Source organism: Rhinopithecus bieti, unplaced genomic scaffold (genome assembly GCF_001698545.2).
Source record: "Rhinopithecus bieti isolate Rb0 unplaced genomic scaffold, ASM169854v2 scaffold_57691, whole genome shotgun sequence".
Classification (NCBI taxonomy): Eukaryota; Metazoa; Chordata; class Mammalia; order Primates; family Cercopithecidae; genus Rhinopithecus; species Rhinopithecus bieti.
The window spans coordinates 2,907,394-2,933,899 of NW_016824383.1; the positions used below are offsets into that span (position 1 = coordinate 2,907,394).

The window sequence follows — 26,506 nt, forward strand, 5'->3', positions numbered from 1 at the left end:
TTTTTTTTTTTGAGATGGCGTTTTTGTTCTTGTTGCCCAGGCTGGTATGCAATGGCGCAATCTCAGCCCACTGCAACCTCGACTTCCTGGGTTCAAGTGATTCTCCTGCCTCAGCCTCCCAAGTAGCTGGGATTACAGGCGTGCACCACCACGGCTGGCTAATTTTTGTATTTTTAGTAGGGACAGGATTTCACCATGTTGGCCAGGATGGTCTTGAACTCCTGACCTCAGGTGATCTGCCCACCTCGGCCTCCCAAAGTGCTGGGATTACAGGCGTGAGCCACCGTGCCAGGTCACAAACATCTCATTTTTAACATCCGGATCCAACTATATTTCTCCCCATCTTCTCCCTTCATTTCTGCAAATCCCTTCCCAATAAAATGCAGCCATAATTGTCAGCACAGCCTGTCTTTGAGGTACACTTTGGCTCAAGGATCAAGCGAGGACTGCACCATGCACATATCTTCTCACCTGAAGACTCCAGTCCTTGTGCTCAGAGGTTGAAAGTTTTTAAACAATTTCCCTTCTGACCAGTGCTTTCATATTTCACCTCTAGAAGACATTTAATTACCCTAGCCTCAACTGCTTCCAAGATAAAATCAGTTCCATGGTCTAATCAGACAGAATGTTCTCCACACCCATCTTCACTCATGCTTTGATGTACATTTCTGGTTGGGGACATGCAGGGCAAAGACTACAGATGCAGAGGCAAGGCTACTATTTTGTTACTGGAGAAGAGAGGGAACTGTCTACTTGTACTTTATATAGGTTGAACATCCCTAACCTGAAAATTCAAAATCTAAATGCTCCAAAATCTGAAACTTTCTGAGCATCAATCAACATGATGCTACAATTGGAGAATTCCACACTGGACTTTATGTGATGGACTGCAGTCAAAACACAGTTAAAACTGTTTTATGCTGAATTATTAAAAATATTGTATAAAATTGCCTTCAGGAGATGTGTATAAGGTATATCTGAAACATAAATACATTTCATGTTAGACTTGTATCCCATCCAATCCCCTCATCTCTCATTATGTATACACAAATATTTCTTTTTCCTTTTTTTTTTTGAGACAGAGTCCGCTCTGTTGCTCAGGCTGGAGTGCAGTGGCGTGATCTCCACACACTGAAACCTCCACCCCTTAGGCTTAAGCAATTCTCCCATCTCAGCCTCCTGGGTAGCTGGGATTACAGGCGCCTGCCACCACACCCAGCTAATTTTTGTATTTTTAGTAGAAACGGGGTTTCACCATGTTGGTCAGACTGGTCTCAAACTTCTGACCTCAAATGATCCACCCTCTTCAGCCTCCCAAAGTGCTAGGATTACAGGAGTGAGCCACTGTGCCCAGCCTGTATATGCAGATATTTCAAAATCCAATCTGAAATCTGAAATACTTTTGGTCCCAAGCATTTCAGATTAGGGACACTCAACCTGCACTTTAAATCGCTCTCCTTTGGACCAACATCATTTCATAGCGGATGCTGAGGTTCCACCTGAGTCTGGCAGAGACGTGAACTGAGCCACGTGCAAAGCAGTGAAGGGAGACAGCAAGATCAGGTGAAAAACAAAACAAAGCCCAGGACGGTGAGTCTTGGGGCTCATATCTTGGCCCAGGCACCTTCACAGAACTTTCTGAACTTCAGAGAAACTTTCTGAACTGGTTTCCTTGGACATAAACTCAGGATTAAACTATTACACCTTCAGAATTTTAAGTAAAAGTCTTTACATATTTTAGATGATATATATTTAAATAAAATATGTATACAATTTAACATATTTTAAAACTGATAAAATAATTTTTCATTTTGACCCAAGGAGGTGATGCCCAGAGTCACCTTTTCAGAAATGTTTGCCGGAGGCAGTGGAGTTCTCCTGGGCAGAGACGCCAGAACCCCTGGACTCACGCTGCACCCCCTCGCCTCTTCCAGAGGCCTGTTCTCCTCCCCCAACCCCAGTCAAACTTGACCATTCTTTTTCTTTTTTTTCTTTTTGAGACGGATTCTCACTCTCTTGCCCAGGCTGGAGCACAGTGGTACAATCTTGGCTCACTGAAACCTCTGCCTCTGAGCTCAAGTGATTCTCCCACCTCAGCCTCCTAAGTAGCTAAGACAACAGATGTGTGCTACCTCGCCCAGATAGTTTTCGTATTTTTAGTAGAGACAGGGTTTCACTGTGTTGGCCAGGCTGGTCTCGAACTCCTGACCTCAAGTGATCCGCCCACCTCGGCCTCCCAAAGTGCTGGGATTACAGGCGTGAGCCTCTGTGCCCGGCCAAACCTGACTATTCTTTAAGCCACTGGTTCTTGGCCTTAGGAAAGTCATAGGCCTCTTTGAAAATCTGGGGAGAGCTATGAACCCTACATAGGAAAATGCAGATCCCCCTCCTCACATAACTTAAGAGGTTCCCTTCCAGATTACACTCCGGCACAAGCCTCTCTTCTTCCACAAAATGTCCATGCCTCCCGGTGTCCATGCTTTTGGCATGCTGCATATCCTGCTTTGCCTGATTCTGCAAGCCTTTGTGTTAAGCCATCTTTACAAATAGAGTGTCCACTTCTCAACTATAATACATTCTTCCTCGTGGTGCCTAACTGAGCACTGAACGGTCAGAACGGTATTTCTGGATGTGGATGGATACCCTGCAAGTAGCTGTGTAGCAACTTAGGGTTCAATGGGCTCTGAAGTTCTGGAAAACAAGAAGCCAGAGCCTACCAGCAGCTGAGACAAGGCGCGTAAGGCCACCAGGTGGTAGGCTGCAGGGGCGAGGCCCTTCCACAGCTGAAGCTGCACCTGCACCTGCACCTGCACCTGCAGTGGGAGCATGGGAGGGGCAGGATGGGGAACGGGGAGCACCTGGCAGAGCACCTGGCAAAGCACCACATCTTCAAAGAACCCTATTTCCTTCTGCTGAGGCTCTTACTTCTCAGAAAGGTTTAGAGGCAACATACACCTATTTTATTCCCATCCATTTCCTCCTGTTAGGAAAGGCACCAGGCTCTTGTTTCTGAACTGGTAAGTATGATGCAAGCCCCCATGGTTCATGAAGTCATGATTCGATGACCTGTCACCGGCAATGCACACGATGCTTGTGGGCAGCCAGCCAGCAGGCAGGACTGCTTCCGGCGGCTCACAGAGCAGCGATGTGTGCAAACCCTGATGGAGAGATGAGACTCACATGTCGGCACTTTCCCCTTCTACCACAGAAAGAGATGCCCCGCGGTACTTACCGGTATTTGAGTAATTCTGGAGAATATTTTGACTTGGCTTTGAAAATCACCTGCAACGACAGAAAAACATGGCAGGTTGACAGAACCAGACTGATACCATCACTGGGAATTCCTCTGCCCCTGCATCCACCGGCGCTGGGGCACGTATTTTGTAATTGAAACATCCACATTTGTTATGCCAAACATTTTTTATGTTGCATATACAGTTTTAACAGTAAAGGAATTTGAACATGGTTAAAAAAAAAGAAAACAAAAGTAAATGTATTACTAGTCTACCATGGCCAAGTATTTAAGATTTTTTTTTTTTTTTTTTGAGATGGAATTTCACTCCCGTTGCCCAAGCTGGAGTGCAATGGCGCCATTTCGGCTCACTGCAACCTCTGCCTCCTGGGTTCAAGTGATTCTCCTGCCTCAGCCTCCCGAGTAGCTGGGATTACAGGTGTCACCACACCCAGTTAATTTTTGTATTTTCAGTAGAGATGGGATTTCACCATGTTGGCCAGGCTGGTCTTGAACTCCTGGCCTCAGGTGATCCACCAGCCTCAGCCTCCCAAAGTGCTGGGATTACAGGCATGAGCCACCACACCCGGCCTTAAGATTCTTATTTAAGATAAGCAGTTCACTCTCTTTATTAGCATTTTTGCTGGCACCAAATTAGTAAGTGTCTGCCTACCCAGGCCTCAAACATTGCAGTACATTTAAAATAACAAAACATCTCTGGACTATGGAAGTATCACACTGGACTGTTTTCTAAAAGAGAAATATTGCAGACTGGCATTTCTCAAGCTCTTTTATAAGTCTTCACAATTGCTGAATTGCCCACACACACTGGATGGCAGAGAGCCTGGCAGAATCTTCGAGAAGGTGAAGAGGAGCAGAAAGTAGGCATCCACGCACGCTTCCGCTCCCCAGACAGGGAGGCTGCTACTGCTACAGCATGTGCTGGAGATTCAAGCAGGGGCCCAGGCTCATGGGGATCTCAGTGGGCGAGGAGAGTCTCTGGGGACTGGGGTAGCTCATGGAGCAGTTATACATGAGCACATGGATCCCTGGTGTTTAATAGGGTTGCAGTACAGTACTGGGAGAAGACAGAAAGGGTGTGGAAGACTGGAGGAGAGAGGATAGCTTTTCAGAAACAATCTGTCCAGCATCTGAAGACCCCCATTCCAGCAAGTCTGGACTCTTTGACCAACATCTCTCCATTCTCCCACCACAGCCCCTCATCCCCCAGCACCTGGCAACTACCACTGTACTCTCTGTTTCTACGAGTTCTAACCTGTTTAGATTCCACATATAAGCAGGATCTATTTGTCTTTCTGTGCCTGGCTTCTTGGACTTAGCGTAGTGTCCTCCAGCCATGTTGACAAAGTCCTGAGGAGTTCTACAGCGTGGTGACTACAGTCTGTAACAATGTATACTTGAAATTTGCTAAGAGAGATCTTAAGTGTTCTCACCACAAAACAAGGGTGGGCAACTATGTAAGGTGATGGATATGTTATTAACTAGCTTGATTGTGGGAATCATTCCTCATGTATATGTATTATCAAAACACCACAGTGCACACTTTGAATATATTCCATCTTTGTCAATTACACCTCAATGAAGCTGGGGTGGGGAAAGAAGGCTCAGATTCCCCACTTGCAAGCAAACTGCTCTCCATGGAGTTCCTAAACCCACCCTCGGCCTCTGGGCCTTTCCTCCCACAGCCCCCGTGAAGCTCCTGAACCCCAGTGCTCAACGTGCATACCCGCCTGGTCCTCCTCTCCCTCATGAATCCCCCGGTCACATCCACTCTCCGCTGCCTCTCAGGGAGGTGGCTGAAGTGGGAGGATCGCTTGTGCCCAGGAGTTCGGGACCACCCTCGCCAACATGGTGTGAGGCCTCAGGTCTTAAAAAAAAACGTAAGATAATGATCTTATGATGGCCAGGCACGGTGGCTCACACCTGACCTCCAGTGCTCCACCCACCTCGGCCTCCCAAAGTGCTGGGATTATAGGCGTGAGCCACTGTGCCCGGCCATTCCTAAAGACTTTTAAGTAAGCACCTCTTCGCTTTTGTAACCTCCTCCAAGCTTCACAGGTGAGCCTTCCAACCTTCTAGAAGAATTATTTGGTTCTGCTGTGAGTTTTCTCTTTGTCATAAATCCTTTTTGGAAATAGGTAAGAGGTAGGGGTTTACACCATATATACATTAAAATATTTTTCTCTGGTAATGGCGCAACAGATGGCTCAGTACAGCGACCCTCCTTTGAAGAAGTCCTGGTTCCGCTTTATCTGACAACTCCCCACGGGATTTTAGTCAAGACACATCACCTTTGGTATTTCTCTGATACCCATTAAAGGACATGTTACCAAACAACCTCTCTTAGAAACAAGAAATAGATGAATACATGACTCCAAAGTTCCATTACAAAATATGCTACCGATTTCATATAACGTAGAACAATGCCCTTCTGTGAAACAGTCCTAAGGGATCTTGCTTTTAATAACTGAGGCTTCTTCACAAATGCCAAAGTGAGAAGAAGAAACTACAGAATTTTTAAAAAAGTGTTTGGCCCATTCAATATAAAAATCTGTTTTGGTATTTGGCCCACTTAGTGGGGTTTACTGAGTGGTAGGGAACTCAGTTCAACGCTCCTGGATTACACTTATCCAACACATAAAGTGGCTATATTGCAGCGCTCCGGGCCACCATATATAAATGTTCATATGCTTTGCCCCAACAATTCCACTTGTAAGAATTTATTCTGAGGCAGGCCTCCTCAAGCTGTCCCAGCAGAACTGGAAATTGGTAAGATATATTACTGAAAATAAATGTCATGTGATCAAACAAGTTTAGAAACTGCTAGGAAAACTTTCTCCCCCTGCAGGAATTCTCAGAGCCTTTCAAAGGCAGATACATTGTCAATCTTCAAGAGAAACATACGGTAGACAGTGGTTTTCCAAATTTATTTGACCAATTACAGCCTTCCTAATACATGTTCCCAGGAATAGAGTTTGGGAAGCACTGCACTATGGAACCAAGTATGAACAGAAGGTTCACGGCAGCCTTAATAAAAGTAATGATAACAATAACAACAACAAAGGAGAAGCAGCAGCAACTTTAAGGTGCTCCCCAGCGTTTACCCCATGAACATGAACACAGATCAAGCAATGCACTGAGTACAAGAGGACCCTGGAGGTCACCATTCTAGCCCTGAAAGGGAAGGATGACTTACGCCAGCCAAGACGCGGATAATTCACAAACCCTCACTCATTTCATCACTAGATCCACCTCCCTGCCTGAAGGGAAAAAGTCATCAGCATATCAAGGCACAATCTGATGTTAAATCTGTTATTTTGATCCTCCCAAGCACAAAGCCACAGTGCTAACACCATCAAAATAAAAGCCTTGACCATGATTTTGAAAAACTCTATCCACTTCTTATAATTTGTGGCAATATATCTTGAATTCGGGCTGGGTACAGTGGCTCACACCTGTAATCCCAGCACTTTGGATGACTGAGGCAGGTGGATCACCAGAGGTCAGGAGTTCAAGACCAACCTGGCCAACATGGTGAAACCCTGTCTCCAGCCGGGCGCGGTGGCTCAAGCCTGTAATCCCAGCACTTTGGGAGGCCGACACGGGTGGATCACGAGGTCAGGAGCTCGAGACCATCCTGGCCTACACGGTGAAACCCCGTCTCTACTAAAAAATACAAAAAACTAGCCGGGCGAGATGGCGGGCGCCTGTAGTCCCAGCTACTCGGGAGGCTGAGGCAGGAGAATGGCGTAAACCCAGGAGGCGGAGCTTGCAGTGAGCCGAGATCGCGCCACTGCGCTCCAGCCTGGGTGACAGAGCGAGACTCCGTCTCAAAAAAAAAAAAAAGAAACCCTGTCTCCACTAAAACTATAAAAATTAGCCAGGTGTGGTGGCAGATGCCTGCAATCCCAGCTACTTGGGAGGCTGAAGCAGGAGAATTGCCTGAACCCGGGAGGTGGAGGTTGCAGTGAGCTGAGATCACACCATTGCACTCCAGCCTGGGCAACAAGAACGAAACTCCATCCATCCATCCATCTATGTATCTATCTCTTTCTCTTTCTCTCTCTCTCTCTCTCTTGAATTCATCTGGGCACTATTCAAGCTGTGCTTAGAAACTTCCTTAATCCTTCAAGTTAATCCCTAAACTTAAGTTCCTTAAAGTTGTGTTTGAACTCCTGGCATGTGAAACTGAAATAATATATATATGCACTTACATTATATATCAGCACACACACACATATAATTTCAGTACAACTTTTGCCCTCGTTAATTAAAGGGCATAAACCAAGTTTTCAAAAACAAAAATCTAAACTCTCCCACCCACTCCCCTGTGTGTTCTGAGAGACTGTGCTAAAGACTGATGGGTGTCCGGAACTTGAGCTAAACCTCCTGGCTCACCCTGGCTCTCTGACTGGCCGGGCTCTCATATCCGGCTGCCCATCTCTGCCAGTCTGCACTGGCTCCCACTGACCTTGGCAGGAACTCGGCTGGGAGGGGCGACGGCTCCTGTGGGGAAGCAGACATTAATTCTGTTGTCATACTCTCTGGTGCTTTGACAGAGTGGGCACTCCCTGCTCAGTGTCCCCAGATGTACGAGAATGAAAAAGAGGGAGATGTGACCCCTATGAGAGGCTAAGGAACAAATGAGGCCAGATGAAAATTCACATCATCCTGGCTTTCCGACTGCTGGTGTTCAAGTCAGGTCAACTGATACTCAGCATTGAGTCTGCACCAGACACTGGGTTGGACCCAAGAATTGTAAAAAGAAGGAGACGCTGGGCCTGTCCCAGAGAAATACACAGGCAGACAGACATGTCAGTAATAAGCACCAGTGGTGTGAGGAGGTGTGGGAAGTGTGAGAGGCGTGGGGAGGCATGGGGAGGTGTGGAGAGGCATGGTTGGTATGAGGAGGTATTGAAAAGTGTGAGGAGGCATGGGAGGTGTGAGGAGGTATGAGAGGTGTGGGAATGCATGGGGAGGTACGGGAGGTGGGAGGAGATGGGAGGAGGTGTGAAAAGTGTGTGGAGATATGGGAGGTGTGGGAAGTGTGAGGCAGTATGGGAGGTGTGTGGAGGTGTGAGGAGGTGTGAAAAGTGTGGAGGCATGGGAAGTATGAGGAGGTGTATTAGTCTGTTTCATGCTGCTGATGAAGACATATGCGAGACTTGGAAGAAAAAGAGGTTTAATTGGACTTACAATTCCACATGGCTAGGGAAGCCTCAAAATCACAGGTGGTGGCAAAAGGCACTTCTTACATGGCAGTGGCAAGAGAAAAAAATGAGAAGGAAGCAAAAGCGGAAACCCCTGATAATCCCATCAGATCTCCTGAGACTTATTCACTATCACGAGAATAGCGCAGGAAAGACTGGCCCCCATGATTCAATTACCTCCCCCCAGGTCCCTCCCACAACACATGGGAATTCTGGGAGATACAGTTCAAGTTGAGATTTGGATGGGGACACAGTCAAATCATATCATTCCATCCCTGGTCCCTCCACATCTCATGTCCTCACATTTCAACACCAATCGTGCCTTCCCAACAGTCCCCCAAAGTCTTAACTCATTTCAGCATTAACCTAGAAGTCCACAGTCCAAAGTTTCATGTGAGATAAGGCAAGTCCCTTCTGCCTATGAGCCTGTAAAATCAAAAGCAAGCTAGTTACTTCCTAGATACAATGGAGGTACAGGCATTGGGTAAATACAGCTATTCCAAGGGGGAAAAATTGGCCATAACAAAGTGGTTACAGGGCCCATGCAAGTCTGAAATCCAGCAAGTCAGTCAAATTTTAAAGCTCCAAAATGATCTCCTTTGACTCCAAGTCTCACATCCAGTTCACGGTGATGCAAGAGGTAGGTTCCCAGGGTCTTGGGCAGTTCCACCCATGACTGCAGTGTAAAGCCTCCCTCCCGGCTGCTTTCACGGGCTGGTGTTGAGTGTCTGTGGCTTTTCCAGGTGCACGGTGTAAGCTGTCGGTGGATATACCATTCTGAGGTCTGGAGGACAGTGACCCTCTTCTCACAGCTCCACTAGGCAGTGCCCCAGTAGGGACTCTGTGTGGGAGTTCTGACCCCACATTTCCCTTCTGCACTGCCCTAGCAGAGGTTCTCCACGAGGGCCCCACCCCCACAGCAAACTTTTGCCTGGGCATCCAGATATTTCCATACATCTTCTTAAATCTAGGCGGAGGTTCCCAAACCTCAGTTCTTGACTTCTGTGCACCTGCAGGCTCAATACCACATGGAAGCTGCCAAGGCTTGTGGCTTCCACCCTCTGAAGCCACAGCCTAAGCTCTACATTGGCCCCTTTCAGCCATGGCTGGAGCAGCTGGGACACAGGGCACGACGTCCCTAGGCTGCACACAGCATGGGGACCCTGGGCCCGGCCCACAAAACCCCTTTTTTCTCCTGGGACTCAGGGCCTATGATGGGAGGGGCTGCCGTGAAGGTCTCTGACATAGCCTGGGGATATTTTCCCCATGGTCTTGAGGATTATTAGGCTCTTTGCTATTTATACACATTTCTGTAGCCTGCTTGAATTTCTTCTCAGAAAATGGGGTTTTCCTTTCTATTGTAGAGTCAGGCTGCAAGTTTTCTGAATTTTTATGCTCTGTTTCCCTTTTTTTTTTTTTTTTTTTTTGTGAGGCGGAGTCTTGCTCTGTCGCCCGGGCTGGAGTGCAGTGGCCGGATCTCAGCTCACTGCAAGCTCCGCCTCCCGGGTTCACGCCATTCTCCTGCCTCAGCCTCCCGAGTAGCTGGGACTACAGGTGCCCGCCACCTCGCCTGGCTAGTTTTTTTGTATTTTAGTAGAGACGGGGTTTCACAGTGTTAGCCAGGATGGTCTTGATCTCCTGACCTCGTGATCCGCCCGTGTCGGCCTCCCAAAGTGCTGGGATTACAGGCTTGAGCCACCGCGCCCGGCCTGTTTCCCTTTTAAAACTGAATGCCTTTAAGAGTACTAAAGTCACCTCTTAAATGTTTTGTTGCTTAGAAATTTCTTCTGCCAGATACCCTAAATCACCTCTCTGAAGTTCAAAGTTCCACAAATCTCTAGGGCAAGGGTAAAATGCCACCAATCTCTTTGCTAAAATATGACAAGAGTCACCTTTGCTCCAGTTCCCAACAAGTTCCTCATCTCTATCTGAGACTACCTCAGCCTGGATTTTATTGACCATATCGCTATCAGCATTTTGGGCAAAGCCATTCAACAATTCTCTAGGAAGTTCCAAACTTTCCCACACTTTCCTGTCTTAGTCTGAGTCCTCTAACTGTTGCAATCGCTGTCTGTTACCCAGTTCCAAAGTTACTTCACATTTTTGGGTATCTTTTCAGCAACACCCCACTCCTGGTACCAATTTACCGTATTAGTCCATTTTCACACTGCTGGTAAAGACATACCCAAGACTGGGAAGAAAAAGAGGTTTAATTGGACTTATAATTCCACATGGCTGGGGAGGCCTCAGAATCATGGCAGGAGGCAAAGGCACTTCTTACATGGTGGTGATAAGACAGAAAAAATGAGGAGGAAGCAAAAACAGAAACTCCTGATAAACCCATCAGATCCTGTGAGACTTATTCCCCATCACAAGAATAGCATGGGAAAGACCTGTCCCCATGATTCAATTACCTCCCTGTGGGTCCCTCCCACAACACATGGGAATTCTGGGAGATAAAATTCAAGCTGAGATTTGGATGGGGACACAGCCAAGCCATAACAGGAGGTGTGAAAAGCATGTGGAGGTGTGGGAGGTATGAAGAGGTGTGAGTGGGAGGCGTGAGGAGGTGTGAAGTGTGTGTGGAGCTGTGGGAGGTGTGGGAAGCATGAGGAGGTGTGAACCTGCATGTGGACTTAGGAGCGGTGAAGGAGGGGATGAGGAGAGAAAGTGCTGCAGGAGCCTGGAGCTGGGGAGGGCAGCAGAAGGCTGGGCTGGGGCGCAGACCAGTCAGGAAGAGGCTGCCGTCCAGGGTAAGGGTGTGGAGGGCTTTGGGGTAGCATTGGCACAGTTGGAATGCAGACCTGTGCTGTGAGAGGGGTCCCTGGGGTATAGAGCAAAACAAAGGCTACAGACCACGGGTTGACAGAGAAGGTGAAAATGAAGACAAATCAGAGGCCCAACGCAGATTCATGATGCCTGGGCCTGGAGGGCATGGCGGGGAAATGGAGGGTGACCACCACTAAGAGGCACGGGGTTCCTTCTGGGGTGGAAAAGGTCTACAGTGGACTGTGGGGTCACAAGCAACTCTGAATATGGTACACTTTGAGATGGGGACAGCACAGAAAATGTGACTTGTATCTCAATAAAGCTGTTATTAAAAAAAAAAACTAAGAGTAGGGAGGATGTCAAGGAGCAGTCCCCTCAGTGGTCAAGGCCTCAAAGACTACAGGGGAGAAAGGCCCGGGGCAGGGGACAGTCAGGGTGTCCAGTGCGGATAAGAGACTGGACCGCTTTACCTTGAGCTGCCACAGGGCCTGGCCAAGGGCGGGCTCAGCTGACGGGGAGGCTGGCGGGGGAACGGGCAGGCCCTGGATGGCAGCAGGAGGAAGTGGGAGCACTGAGTCAGTTCAAGAGCATAAACTGCTTTCCACAAGCACATGTTTGTGAAATCCAAGAGAGAGGTTATCAGGGGGTTCAGACCTGGTTTTTAAGATGGGGAGACCTGAGCATGCTTGTGGGCAGACAGAAGGAGCCTGGGTCCAGAGAAGGGTAGACAGGGAGAGGCAGGAGGCAGGGAAGGGTGAAGGCCGAGAAACTGAGGCAGCAGGGAGGGGTCTGAGCATGGCAGGGACAGCCGTGGGGGTGCCATCTGCCTAACGACAGAGACCCCAGGGGAAGTGAGCTCGGGTTGGAGAGTCCCAGCTGCTTCTTGGGGAACCCAATCAGGAACTGAATGGTCGGTAAATGACAGCCCCACTTCCTTTCCCTCCCCTTCCTTGGGCGCCACACAGCCTCCGAAAACACCAGGGTTTTCAGGGCTTCCCCATTGTGGCAAAAAAGGATGGGAGGACAGGGGAGGGGAGCAGAATCAGGCCTGAAGGAGAAAGAGGAAATTGCAGTGACTTTCATCAGAAACCCTGAAGTCTGTCATCTGGTGAAAAGAAAGCATTTCTCCCTAGTGGCAAATTCCTTTCGGTTTTAGCATCATTTCTTCTGCTTTTGAAAGTCCCACCTAAAACCTCAGCAGAACCTAGAATGGATCTGGGGATGGTGCTGTGGGTGATGCTGGCTTTTGACTGTTGAAGGCTGAGCTGCAACTGGAGGATGTCCCCAGCTGGCCGCTGTCAGGTGCTGGGGAATGTTCAAGAGCCCTCGTGGGCTTTCCGCACCGCCCGCTCCCACAACGGGCCAAGGCCTCCTCATCCCCGACCTGCGGGTGCCTCGTGCCCCCTTGGTAACCCAGGCCTTCACCCCATCCTTTCGGACGACACAGGAGGGCCTAGAACTCTGCATGTGACGTACTTGTTTCGACAGAAGCAGAAAGGCCTTTGAGCAGCTGCTGGACTCTGCCCCCTGCCCTCATAAATCAGTCTGTTCACGCGTCACTGATTTGTTCCCACCCTTTGAACTCCTGCTTGACTATTTTTTTTTTTTTTTGGAGATGGACTTTTGCTCTTGTTGCCCAGGCTGGAGTACAGTGGGTACGACCTTGGCTCACTGAAACCTCCACCTCCTATGTTCAGGCGATTCTCCTGCGTCAGCCTCCCAAGTAGCTGGGATTACAGGAGCCCACCATCATGCCTGGTTCATTGTTGTATTTTTACAAATACAAAAAGAGACAGGGTTTCACCATGTTGGTCAGGCTGGTCTTGAACTCCTGACCTTGTGATCTGCCTGCCTCGGCCTCCCAAAGTGCTGGGATTATAGGCGTGAACCACCCCGCCCAGCCTATTTTTTTCAACTACTAACTCAAGTTGACATTTGCTGTCTTACAATCTTTTTGTTTGTTTGTTTGTTTTAAAGAAACAGGGTCTTGCTCTGTCATCCAGGCTGGAGTGCGGTGGTACCATCATAGCTCACTGCAGCCTCCATCCTACTGGGCTCCAGGGATCCTCCTGCCTTAACCTCCTGAGTAGCTGAGACCATACACAGGTGCAGCCCAAATGCCTGGCTAATTTATTTTATTTTTTAGAGATGATGTCTCCCTACATTGCCCAGGCTGGTCTTGAACTAGACTCAACTGATCCTCCCATTTCGGCCTCCTGAGTTGCTGGGTTACAATCATTTTTACTATGTCATAGTGATGTTTCTGGCAGAAATGTCCCCTGCCGTTCTCTGTGGGTATAACAGTGTCTCCTGTGCAGTCAGCAAAACTCAACAGAAGTCACCTCCAATGTCCCTGGCGGCAGTGCCTGTGATGAGCCAACGAAGCATGATGCTTCTAAACTGTGCTTGATTCAGAATCTCTGTAGCCATTTTACTTTATAAATCATCTCCCCTAAGCCAGGAGCCACATTTGGACACCCTAGTGTCTCCACTTCTGTGCCACCACTCTGGACACTTCATAATCCCCCTATCCTCAAAAGGGGTGCATCCTGATCCTACCTGCCTATGGGCTGAGACCCCTGAGGAGATCCTCGCAGTAAATGAGGGGGTCTGAAACTCTGAATGCACCAAGCAGACTCCAGACTAAAGAAACCAGTCTCGGCCCGGCGCGGTGGCTCAAGCCTGTAATCCCAGCACTTTGAGAGGCCGAGACGGGCGGATCACGAGGTCAGGAGATCGAGACCATCCTGGCTAACACAGTGAAACCCCATCTCTACTAAAAAAATACAAAAAAAAAAAACTAGCCGGGCAAGGTGGCGGGCGCCTGTAGTCAGTCCCAGCTACTCGGGAGGCTGAGGCTGGAGAATGGCGTGAACCCGGGAGGCGGAGCTCGCAGTGAGCTGAGATCCGGCCACTGCACTCCAGCCTGGGCGACAGAGCGAGACTCCGTCTCAACAACAACAACAAAAAAAAAAAAAAAAAAAAAAAAAAATGTTACAAATGCATGGCAAGTTGAAATTTTATATTATAAAATTGTTTGTGTATATACAAAGAAATAACAGCAAATACTCATGCACCCAGCACTCCATCCTTAATATTCCACCATGTTTGCTCCAGCTATGTTTTGTTTGTTTGTTTGTTTGTTTCTGAGACAGAGTTTCACTTTTGTCGCCCAGGCTGGAGTGCAGTGGCAGCATCTCGGTTCACTGCAACCTCTGCCTCCTGGGTTCCAGCGATTCTTGTGCCTCAGCCTCCCAACCACCACACCCAGCTAATTTTTGTATTTTTAGTAGAGACAGGGTTTCACCATGTTGGCCAGGCTGGTCTCAAACTCCTGACCTCACGTGATCCGCACACTTCAGCCTCCCAAAGTGTTGGGACTACAGGCGTGAGCCACCATGTCTGGCCCCAGCTGTGGTTTAATAAATAAAAATGACACAGCTGGAGCTCCCAGCCTACCCCTCCTGGTGCCGTTGGCTCCCAGAAAAGTAATCACTATCCTGAATTTGGTGTTTTTAAGCCCAGGCAGGCTTTCACTAGGTACACCTGTATTCATGAACCATACAGTGTACTGTCCGGCACGGTTTTGCACTTCATATGAATGCATTAATACCTTCCATAGCCTTCTGCAGCTTGTTTATTCCCCATGATTAGATGTCTGGAATATATCTATGTTGATACACACAGGTCTACTTCATGCGTCTTCAATAAGGCACAGCACAGTTGACCCCCGGGCAGCATGGGTTTAAACCGCATGGGTGTACCTATACATGGATTTTTTTCAACTGAATGGGAATCAAAACTATGATGTTCTCAGGATGTAAAACCTGAGTATAACAAGGACCAACTCTTTGTATATGCCAGTTCTGCAGTGATGTGAGTATGTGGGGGTCTGGGCATACTTGGGGGTCCTAGAACCAGTCCCCCACGTATACTGACAGATGACACTACTCCTATATAACAGGCCATAGCTGTGTAGCCCTCTCTGGCAGAGGGACACAGAAGGATGGTTAAGAGTGTGGAATCTGGAGCTGGCTTACCAGGGCTTGAATCCTGGCTCCACCAATTGTCAGCTGTGTGGCCTTGGAAAAGTCACCTGTCCCCTCTGTGCCTCACGTACCTCATCTGTAAAAGGAGACTAATAACACCATCCACCAGGTTTTCGTAAGCGTTTGGTGAATTGACAGGCATGCAGAGCACTTAGACAAAAGCCTGCCACCTAATAAGTACCACGTGGGTGGCTGCAACCCCTGCTGTTGGTATTATTAGTCCTTACATATGTTTCCCAAACCATGATTCTAAATGCACAACTACTACCAACTGTGACCACAGATGCTTTCTTAACCATAAAAGGAACTTTCATCTCAAAAAGGTTAAGCACCACTGACGCATTCGATATTTGTTCTCCTGGTCCCTCTGCGCTACCCACTTCCTGATATATTGGGGAAATTATGCAAACCCCAAGGCCCTGGTCTCCCCAGGCAACAGTCATTAGTCAGCTGCTTCAGTCTGTTCCCATATGCTGAGCATCCTCACTCACCAGAGCAGGGTGACAAGACAGTCAGAGTCCCCGAAATCCAGACACCGGAGTCCTCCTTTCTGCAGGGTTCCCTGAAGATACACAAGGGGACTCTGCGGCAGGGAGGGGATCTGCATTTGAGGCTGAGTCTCCAAGACACTGCAAGCAAGGGCAGAGCCTCTAGGCCTGCGTTAGGATGTTCTTTTCTTCCAAATGTCAGCTGTGGGCTGTAGGTCCAGGGACTCAGGACCTGGATAACCACCACCGCAGCCCCACTCATAGTCCTGTGTCCATGGCAGTGAAGGTAACTGGCCAGAAAAGGCAAGCAAGCACGCTGTCCATGCCATGAAGTTCTGGGAGGTGGTGGCCTGAAGCCAAGGTGTGCCTGGTCTGTGTCCCAGGCTGGCCAGGTGTGAGAGGCGTCACTGGAATGCAGGGTCAGGTTTTCACAGCATCCCCTTCCACCTTTGACCATGGCAAGCAGTGGCCCAAGAAGCTGGTCCTGCCTGCTCCCAGCCTCGTGCTGGCCCTTGGAATGTGGGCCCCCAGACTTTAGTAAGCTTCTTCCCATGTGATCAGAGGCCAACCATGATTGCCTCTCTGGATTTCTGTAGACCTCAGAGCTCCCTGGATGTGTTCGCACCCTTCTCTGGCCCTCCTGAGAGCTCCGCTGCATGGTCCTGTTCAGCTCACCTGGCACCTACGATCCTTCCTCAGGTGTGTACGTGTGTGTTTGCGTGTGTGTATGTGTGTATGTGTGCGCATTTGTGTATGTGCACCCCACGACACAGGAGCTCAGCTCCCACCCAAAATGTCCCTACTGTCAGTCCTCACAAGGCATTCCTCATTTCATAAATGATAATGGATAATGGTCTTCACCTTTACAGATAAAGGGCATCTCCACTCGCTGCCCTCCTTCCCGACGGCTCCTCTTCTCCTTCCTGTTCCCAGCAGCCCAGCTCTCCAGGCGGCAAGCACCTCTCCCCTCCTTCACCCCTCCATCGGCTCAGCAGAGCCTCCCTGTCCTCATAAACAGCTTGACTCCATCCAACGGCACCAATGCAGGCCGGCCCCCCAGAAGGCAGAACTCGGGGTGGCCCTGAGCCCCCACATGGATAAGTCAGCCCAGCAGCAGCCCGCGAGGAGGCTGGACTCTAAAGAGCACACCTCCCACCCACACCCTTTGTGGCTCTCAAAGTCAACCGAAAGCCACACCAAAGGCCGTCCTTCAGTCTCCCTGCTTTTCTGAATTGTCTCTTGTCCCCTGAGCACCTGGATTCAGGGGCAAGGCTGGTCAACCCCCAGGAACCTATGTTGCCGGTTCCTGGTTAGCTCCGTTGACCTTTCCAGGCCTCGGTGTCTATCCACGAGATGAAAGCATTAGGACAAATATTCATTAAGCTGCTTCTACTCTGACAGCTCCATGACTTGAAGTTCCTTCCCAGGGCAGCCCGTGTCCTCCGCCCTGGAAGCCCTGCAGGAACGGCTGCGGCCCGGCCGCTTCAGCCACAGAAGCGCACCGGCCTGCCCGCCTGCCCACTGCCTAGGCGGACTCCGTCTCGGCATCAGTTCCGCACAGAGGTGGAGGCAAATAATTCTGACCTGCCTCCCTGGCAGGATTCTCTCTCTTTGGCCTTGGGAAGGACAAGGGCTGTGGCCACACAAGGCCCTGCCGTCATTGTTATGTCTCTTAACTGCTCAGCCACAAATTGCAGTTCAGAGTTTACCAGCCAGGGCCCTGCTCCTAATTGTTCTAAATGTACTTAAGGAAGGTGACACCTTAGAAGCACAGAGGACGCGTTTCTCCCGGTGGCAAGCGCTGGCCCGCCGGGCCCTACGGCCCTGTAAAGGAGGGTCCCGGGCTGCATACGGCAGTGTGCGGTGTCATACCATTGTGCCCTGATTCTTGCTGGCTAATTAAGCAAAAGCTACAAAATAAATTCACAGGGAAAATACTCCAGTTTGTTTTTTTCCCCTCCTCACAAAATAACTTTCTGCTTCAGAAGTGAGAAGAATTCTGAGGTTTTAGGCTGCCCTGGGAACACCTGCCCTTGCTGGACATGTCTGGTATTAGATGACGCTCCCTGTGTCCTGCCACCGAGAGAATGACCATCCAGCCTCCTCGAGGGGAAGCCATGCAGGTAATGGGGGAAGCTCCTCACTGGGGTAGGGCCTTGGTCTGCTCCTGACACTGTCCCAGCTCACTGGGGCCTTCGGGAACAGCAACCAGGATGGCAGGAGACACACCCACATTCCTCCAGGAATAATGAAAAAAACTGGGACTAGCTGACCCCAAGCAGAGAGAACTCGGGGAAGACACAATATATGCTGTCAAAACCGTGACAGGCCGTGTGTCCTGGGAGGAAGGGTGACACGAGCTGTGCACAGCCCCACGGCGCAGGAGTGGGGGTTACCCAGCACCACCCTTCCATCTTCATGTTGGTCTGGACCCCATGATTCGCTGAGAACAAACCAGGCAAACCAGAAATTCCAGCTGAACCTGGAGCAGGGCCTAGGAGGACATGGAGGTTGGGGGCTTCCACACACAAAACCCAAGACTAGCCAGGAGCCCACTTGGTTGCCCCAGAATCTGATTCCGGTGAGAATACACCTGCTATGTCAACCTAAACCTAGGCCTTCACCTCCTGCTGGCACCCAAGGAAGGGGCCGTAGGAGCAGGACCAGGACATGGTGGGTGGAAACCCAACAGCCCAAATCACAGGTGGTGGCTTCCAACAAGAAGTTTCCTCCACAGCCATGCTGGCGTTTGCTTCATAGTGAATATCTGGGTTTGGGAAATATTTTGATTTCATTACAGTGAGTTTTTTTTTTTTTTTTTTTTGAGACGGAGTCTCGCTCTGTTGCCCAGGCTGGAGTGCAGTGGCGCAATCTCGGCTCACTGCAAGCTCCATCTCCCGGGTTCCCGCCATTCTCCTGCCTCAGCCTCCCGAGTAGCTGGGACTACAGGCGCCCGCCACCACGCCCGGCTAGTTTTTTGTATTTTTAGTAGAGACGGGGTTTCACCGTGTTAGCCAGGATGGTCTCGATCTCCTGACCTCGTGATCCGCCCGTCTCGGCCTCCCAAAGTGCTGGGATTACAGGCTTGAGCCACCGCGCCCGGCCGAGATTTTTAAATTGGATTTGACTTTCATTTAAATAGCAGCAAAACCACTGGTTCTTTTAAAACATGTATCCTAGAGGGGGGTCTCACAGAGATGAAGGAATGAAGTAAGTCTTCTTTTTTCCCCTGAAAACATCTCACACTTCCTATCTCTACTGTAAGGCCAGCCACTAAGTCACATCAGCCAGTCAATCGCACAATGGAGAAATCATTGACATGAAGTCTGTTTTCCCTGCTCAAGGCTGAGTTCCACGGAGGGAGAATCTAAGTTTGACCTCAAACAGTCTGCACAGTGTCTGGTGCACAACAAGCACCCGAACACGCCTGATGAAACATCCTAAATGTCCACTAGCGGATGAATGGATAAATGTCTCTATTCATGCAGCGCAGTATTATTTAACCTCAAAAAGAAACGAAGTTCTGATAAATGTTACAATGTGACGAACCTCAAAACACTATGCTAGGTGAAAGGAGAAGATGTACAAGAAGATACATTGTATGATTCTTTTGATATGAAATACTCCGGATAGGTAAATCCACAGAGATAGAAAGCAGATGGGTGGCTGCCAGGGGCTGGGGCGACGGGGACTGGGGAGTGATTGCTTAATGGGCATAAAGTTTCCTTTGGGGGTGATAAAAATGTTCTGGAACTAGATGGGGTGACAGCTGCGCAACACTGTGAATGTGCTGAACATCAATCAGCTGCAAGCATTCAATGGTTAATTTCATATTGTGTCAATTTTGCTTCAATACATCTTTCTTTTGTTTTGCTTTGTTTTGCTTTTGAGATGGAGTCCTGCTATGTCACCCAGGCTGGAGTGCAGTGGTGTGCTCTCAGCTCACTGCATCCTCCGCCTCCCAGATTCAAGTAATTCTCCTACCTCAGCCTCCCAAGCAGCTGGGATTACAGGCGCCCACTACAGCACCCAGCTAATTTTTGTATTTTTAGTAGAGATGGGGTTTCACCATGTTGGCCAGGCTGGTCTCGAACGCCTGACCTCATGATCCACCTACCTCAGCCTCCCAAAGTGCTGGGATTATAGACGTGAGCCACCACACCTAGCCCAATACATTTTTTTTTTTCTTTTTGAGACAGAGTTTCACTCTTGTCACCTAGGTAATAGTGCAATGGCGCAATCTTGGCTCACTGCAAGCTCTGCCTCCCGGGTTCAAGCAATTCTCCTGTCTCAGCCTCCTGAACAGCTGGGATTACAGGTGCCCACCATGCCTAGCTAATTTTTGTATTTTTGGTAGAGATGGGGTTTCACCATGTTGGCCAGGGTAGCCTGGAACTACTGACCTCAGGTGATCCACCCGCCTCTGCCTCCCAAAGTGCTGGGATTACAGGAATGAGCCACTGTGCCTGGCCCCAAAAAAAAAAAAATACATTTTTTTGAGACAGGTCTCGCTCTGTCACCCAGGCTGGAATGCAGTGGTGCGATCTTGGCTCACTGCAGCCTTGACCTCCCAAGTTCAAGCAATCCTCCTACCTCAGCCTCTCGAGTCGCTGGGATTATAGGTGCATGTACTATGCTTGGTACAGGTACAGGTACTATGCTTGGCTAATTTTTTAATTTTTTATAGAGATGAGATCTCACTATATTGCCCAGGATAGTCCTGAACTCCTGGGCTCAAGCGATCCTCCTGCCTCGGCCTCCCAAAATGTTGGGATTACAGGCATAAATCAGCACACCCAGCCAATACAGTTTTTTTAATTAAAAAAAGAAAAACACTTGTTGAATAAATGAAATGAATCTCCATGTTCCAGCTGAACTTTATGCTGCTTCGTGAAAGCTGGAAGGACGCAGCCCTCTCGCACAGACAGATGTGTGCTGTCTTCCCAGAAAATGAGTGTGGTCCTGATGGGGTCTGGCTCACGGCATGCCAAGTTGCTCACACCCCGCCCATTTCCCTCCTTATCTGCCATGACTCATGCACTACAAACAGACTGTCACACAGCCTGATGCGACAACATGACCTCTGACAGCTACGAGGAAGCTGTGGCAGTCGAGTCCAAGGTGCCAGGGAGAGTAGCCTATGGGGTGGGAACAGCCCACGGAGCAGACTCCACCGTGTGTGGGATTTTTTCTCACCCTGTGTTTTGCAGACTGTGTAGCTCAGCCTCACATGTGTGTATGCCATTTAAAAATCAAGGACAGAGGCCAGGCACAATGGCTCACGCCTGTAATCCCAGCACTTTGGGAGGCCGAGGCAGGCAGATCACGAGGTCAAGAGATCGAGATCATCCTGACCTACGTGGTGAAACCCCGTCTCTATTAAAAATACAAAAATTAGCTGGGCATGGTGGCAGGCGCCTGTAGTCCCAGCTACCCAGGAGGCTGTGGCAGGAGAATCACTTGAACCCAGGAGGCAGAGGTTGCAGTGAGCTGAGATTGCGCCACTGCACTCTGGACTGGGCAACAGAAGGAAACTCCGTCTCAAAAAAAAAAAAAAAGAAAAAGAAAAAAATCGAGGGAAAGAGCTGATAATATCACATGATGTCAAGACTGCCTCCCCAGCCCAGAAAGCCATGGTGAGGGTCCCTCCTGTGTGCCACAGGTACAGGTGGCTCCCAGCCCTCTCCCTTCTACCTATGTCTGTCCTTCCCAATTGACCTTGGCCCTTCAGGGAAGAAATCCCAGCTTCCTACCTCTGATCCCTGACACCCCGTAGTGATCCCTGTGTAGGGATCACTACAGCTTGTTCACTGAATGCATGAAACTCCCTAAACCATGAGAGAAACCAAAGCCTGTTTCTGACTTGCCTTAGCAAAAATGGTCAAGGTGATGATGGTGGAAGGGGATCTTGGTGACAAATAGTGAGTCTGTCCTAACCCAGGGGTCAGCAAACTAAAGCCTGCAGGCTAAGTCCATCCCACAAGCTGTTTCAGTAAAGCCTGTGAGCTAAGAACGGTTTTTACCATTTTAATGCATTGCATTTGCTGTTGTTATTGTTTTTTTTAAAAAAAAAAAAAGGAATATGCGGCTGGGCACAGTGGCTCACGCCTGTAATCCCAGCACTTTGGGAGGCCGAGGCGGGTGGATCACAAGGTCAAGAGATCGAGACCATCCTGGCAAACATGGTGAAATCCCGTCTCTACTAAAAATACAAAAATTAGCCAGGCATGGTGGCGCATGCCTGTGGTCCCAGCTACTTGGGAGGCTGAGGCAGGAGAATCGCTTGAACCCGGGAGGCAGAGGTTGCAGTGAGCTGAGATCGCGCCACTGCACTCCAGCTTGGCAACAGAGCAAGACTCCATCTCAAGAAAGGAATATGCAACAGAGACCATATGTGGCTCACAGGCCTAAAATCCTGACCCACATAAGCTTGAGGTAATCAACCCACTTGCAGAGTAAAACCATTTGGGCTTCATCTGTCCTCATAGGTTAATGGACTCTAAACTTCAGCCGCAGGAAACATAAAAAGTGAAATATTTACGAGCCTCTGCAGCCTTCAGGGAATGCTGTTGTCCCAGGTACTGTCTAAACAGTCTGCTGGGGCTATTTCTGTACTGAGAGAACTGGCCAGCCAAAATGTCAGGACCCAGACAGACCTTTCAACCAGGAACCGACTTTCCTCTTCTCACTGGAAAAGCAAGGCCAACAGGAACAGCCTGACAAAAGCGGCTCCTGGGATCACATGACGTTGTTCTTTGCAAAACCCTAAGATGCTTGCAGTGAGATTTTGCTGAGGGGCCTTTGTTCTTGCAAATATTCCTCTCTGGGCAGCTCTCCCCTCACTGTCATGACCCTTGCCTTCCACTCCCCATCACTCCATGCTGAGCAGCTAGCCTGGGGCTAAGACGGTGGGCACAGCAGCAGCGGGACAGCCATGGCTGGGCCCTGGAACTCCCCTGAGAACCTGCACTAGCCTCAGGACAGCACTCCGGCCCTGCCTCCCCGCTGGTCACTACCAGTTTCCGCCTGTCTGACTACAGAAAGGCAGGTGAGCAAGAAGTTCTAGCAAAGCCTGCAAGTAGCACAGTGTTCGGAGCCGACAGTGGGGCGCTCCTGATGGAGACCGCGGCGGCAGCCTCAGCGCAGCGTCTGCCGTGGGGAAGTCCAGGCTTCCTGGTGGTCACTGGGGTTGGATGCTGAATGTGCTGAGGGGCCTGATTGTTTCCCGAGTGCTGAGGGCATTCACAGGATTTGGTTCCCCCTCGGTTGGCAGGGCATCACCGAGGCACTGATGAGGCCACAGCCTCAGCTGCAGAGAGAAGAGCACGCTGCCACGGCTAGAGGAGAGGGCTCGGGAAACGGCTGTACATTTAGAAAGTGGCCTACGGGGAGGTGCTGGGGGTGAACGGCAGACCAAATGAGAATAAGGAAACCTTTCCATGCACACAGGCACACACATGCACAGGCACATCCATACACACAAACACAGGCAGAGACACACACAGGCACACACAGGCACAGACACACACAAACACAGGCACAGGCAAAGACATACACAGACACACACAGGCACATACACAGACACACACAAACACAAACCGGCACACACATGCACAGACACAAACACAGGCACACACAGACACAGACATACACAGGCACACAAAGGCACAGACACACACACGGGCACACACATGCACAGACACTCAGACTCACACACACACAGGCACACAGAGGCAGGCACGCACACACAGGTATACACACAGGCACACATACACAGACCCCCACACACACAGGTGCACACAGGCACATATGCACATACACACACACAGGTGCACGCAGCCACACATGCACAGGCACGCATGCGCATACACACACAGGTGCACACATGCACACACACACACACAGGTGCACACAGGCACACATGCTCATACAGACACATACAAAGGTACACACCTGGGTGCACACACGGCTCTGGCTGGCCATCAGCCCACTGAGCTGGCTCTGCAGGGAGCTGGTGCCAGGGGCTGAGGCCATGGGTGTGGGGCCCAGAGGTCAGGCTGAGCACAGTCCTTCCCCTTGGTCCGCCTTGTCTGTTTCCTAAGCCTCTTACTTCTTCACAATCACCAACAGGCCTAGAAGCTTCCCTCTTCACAACTCCTAGACTAGGGCCTGGCACATGACAGGTATTTGACAAACACGTCTTGACTAAACTGACTGCCAAGAGCCATAGCCGAAGCCCCTTTCTCCTGCAATCACCCATGTCCCTTTCTGAGCGTGGGGGACTAGTTCCTGGATTCGATTTTCAGGGGCCTCTTAGTTCCCTACCTGGCTAGGCTGCCTGGGACCATTTCCTCCACTGGTCGGCTCATCTGCAAAGGAGGGGCTGGGCTGCTGGACCCCCAGTGCCTTCCGCTCTCATGCCAGGCACTGCGATTAGGCTTGCCACATGCTCCCTACGGGTGTGCCAAGAGTCACCATCTTTTTACAAACAGAAAAGTTGCTGTTTGGTGGAAAAGTACTTTTGATGGCACAGTAGGCTGGAAAAGGGCAGGGTCAGCCCGCGGACCTGACCTTCAGGACAGTGGCTGGGTGTCAAAGCAAGAGCCCGGGTTCAGAGCTGTAGGCAACATACAGTGAGAATCTCAGCCAAGGGAGGAGAGGAGCAAAGGGATTCAGGACACGTGGCATCTCCTTAAACCCACGCCAACCCGTGGGATGAGTATTACAGTTTCTGCCTCCTCAGAGAGGTGGTAACTGGCCACGGGACCCACACTGGAGGCCAAGCCTGGATTGGAACCCAGATCTGCACCCAGGGACCCTGCTCCTTCACTCCCAGGGCTGCCTCCTGATTCATAAGGCTTTGCTGGCCTAGTGCCCATCATAAGCTCCCAACACCAACCGTTTGCCCCTACCATGAGCCGCGGGCCCTCACCACGAGCCGCTGGCACCATCCCACAGGACCGCATGACTCATGAACCATCCCTGCTGCAGCTGAGTGGAGGGTGTGGAAGTCCTTAGCAGAGTTTCAGAAGAGAACAGACCCTGATAAATGTCAGCTTCCCATCTGCCCTCCAAGGCGTGGTGAGGCCTCAGGTCTCAGTTCCCACATCAGTGTCCATTCATCACAGCACCTCTCCCCACGGAGAGAACTCGCTTCTCCATTTCCTTCCGCAAACCATGTGACTGCAATGGCAGGAGTTTGTCATGGGGCCCAAGACAGAGCTGAACCAGCTTGTTCCATTCTGCCAAACTCAGGAACCTGGAGAGTCTGAGTTCCAGGCTGGGAATTCCGAGGAAGAAGGGCTGGGATACATGGCTGCCGAGGTGTCACCGAGCCCACCGTCACACCAACTTCTGCCCCTGCAGGGCACAGACCTGTCTGCCCAGGACTGCCTGGGCACAGAAGCTACCGCCTTTGCTTCTGAGCCTCTACCCTAAAACCTGGAGGTGGAAGGCACCACAATTCCTCATAAGCAGAGACCCCCTGCCTACCTCAGGTTTCAGAGTCCTGCCCCTCTCTAAAGTCCCCATTAGGGCCAGGCGTGGTGGCTCACGCCTGTAATCCCAGCACTTTGGGAGGCCGAGACAGGCGGATCACGAGGTCAGGAGATCAAGACCATCCTGGCTAACATGGTGAAACCCCGTCTCTACTAAAAATACAAAAAAATTAGCCGGGTGTGGTGGCGGGTGCCTGTAGTCCCAGCTACTCGGGAGGCTGAGGCAGCAGAATGGCATGAATCTGGGAGGCAGAGCTTGCAGTGAGCCGAGATCGCAGCACTGCACTCCAGCCTGGGCGACAGAGCGAGACTCTGTCTCAGAAAACAAAAAATAAATAAATAAAGTCCCCATTAAAATGGCGATTTGACACAGCGCTTAGAACAGGCTCTGAGTCAAAGGCCTTGGTACAAAGCCTTGGTCCCACCACTTCCTCATGCAGCCGGGAGCAGAAGTTCAGCTGTTCCCCAAAGCTGGCACAAGGAGCCACAGCTGGAAACAACAGGCACCCAGCACTCCATGTTCCAAACATTTGGGGCGAGACAGACACTGCAAACAGACGAGAGAGTTAGAAGAACCAGTCCTACCACAGCTACCTCCCCGTGTTCCCAGGCTGAACTGGAAGGTAGAGATGGAGAAAAAGAGTTAACAGCCTGCTACCAGCAGGGCACCTCACCCCAGGTCAGAAAGGAGAAAGACACAGGGGCACTGCTCTCAGGGACTGGGCAGGAAGGGGGCCCGGGCAGATGCTTGCTGAGCTGGGACTGTTTGCAGATGGAGTCCCGGTGGAGCCTGACCTGTGCCCTGGTGATCTGGAGGCACCAGGCACTTGGAGGGTGATGCTTGCTTCCTCCTGGGATTTTTACAGGTAGGAGGACCCCCAGGCAGGCAAGGAGTGAAAAGCAGCCAGGTACAGGGTCCTGAAGACCCTAGTTAGGCATCCAGCCTGTCATCCAGGTGGCCAAGTGGGAGTGGAGGGGCCTCAGTGGTCCCATAGCTTTCTAAGAAAAAGCCCTAAAACGGCTTTTCGAAAAGGGGCCTAAAGCCATGGGGCTGCCCCCTGAAGAAGGAATTAGGATGGAAAGGAGACCAAAGATGGGGCTAGGAAGAAGCTGAAGTCCGTCATGTCCACATGGCCACGTGGCAGAGTTTCCCACAGAGGCGGCACCAGAGCAAGACCAGAGGCCAATAGGCTAGCAGTCATGAGACAGTGTGCCCCTCCCCTGGGCAGCCTGGGAAGAT

The 26,506-nt window shown here is 50.3% G+C and overlaps 1 protein-coding gene across 1 annotated transcript in view; it reads right to left on the bottom strand.

The window, feature by feature from the left end:
* Positions 1-26,506, bottom strand: part of GPR137B (G protein-coupled receptor 137B) — a 70,358-nt gene that overhangs the window by 39,155 nt on the left and 4,697 nt on the right. The window contains exon 2 of the mRNA XM_017862278.1: positions 3,233-3,282. Within this exon, the coding sequence (XP_017717767.1) occupies positions 3,233-3,282 (50 nt within the window). The remainder of the gene's footprint in view (positions 1-3,232; positions 3,283-26,506) is intronic.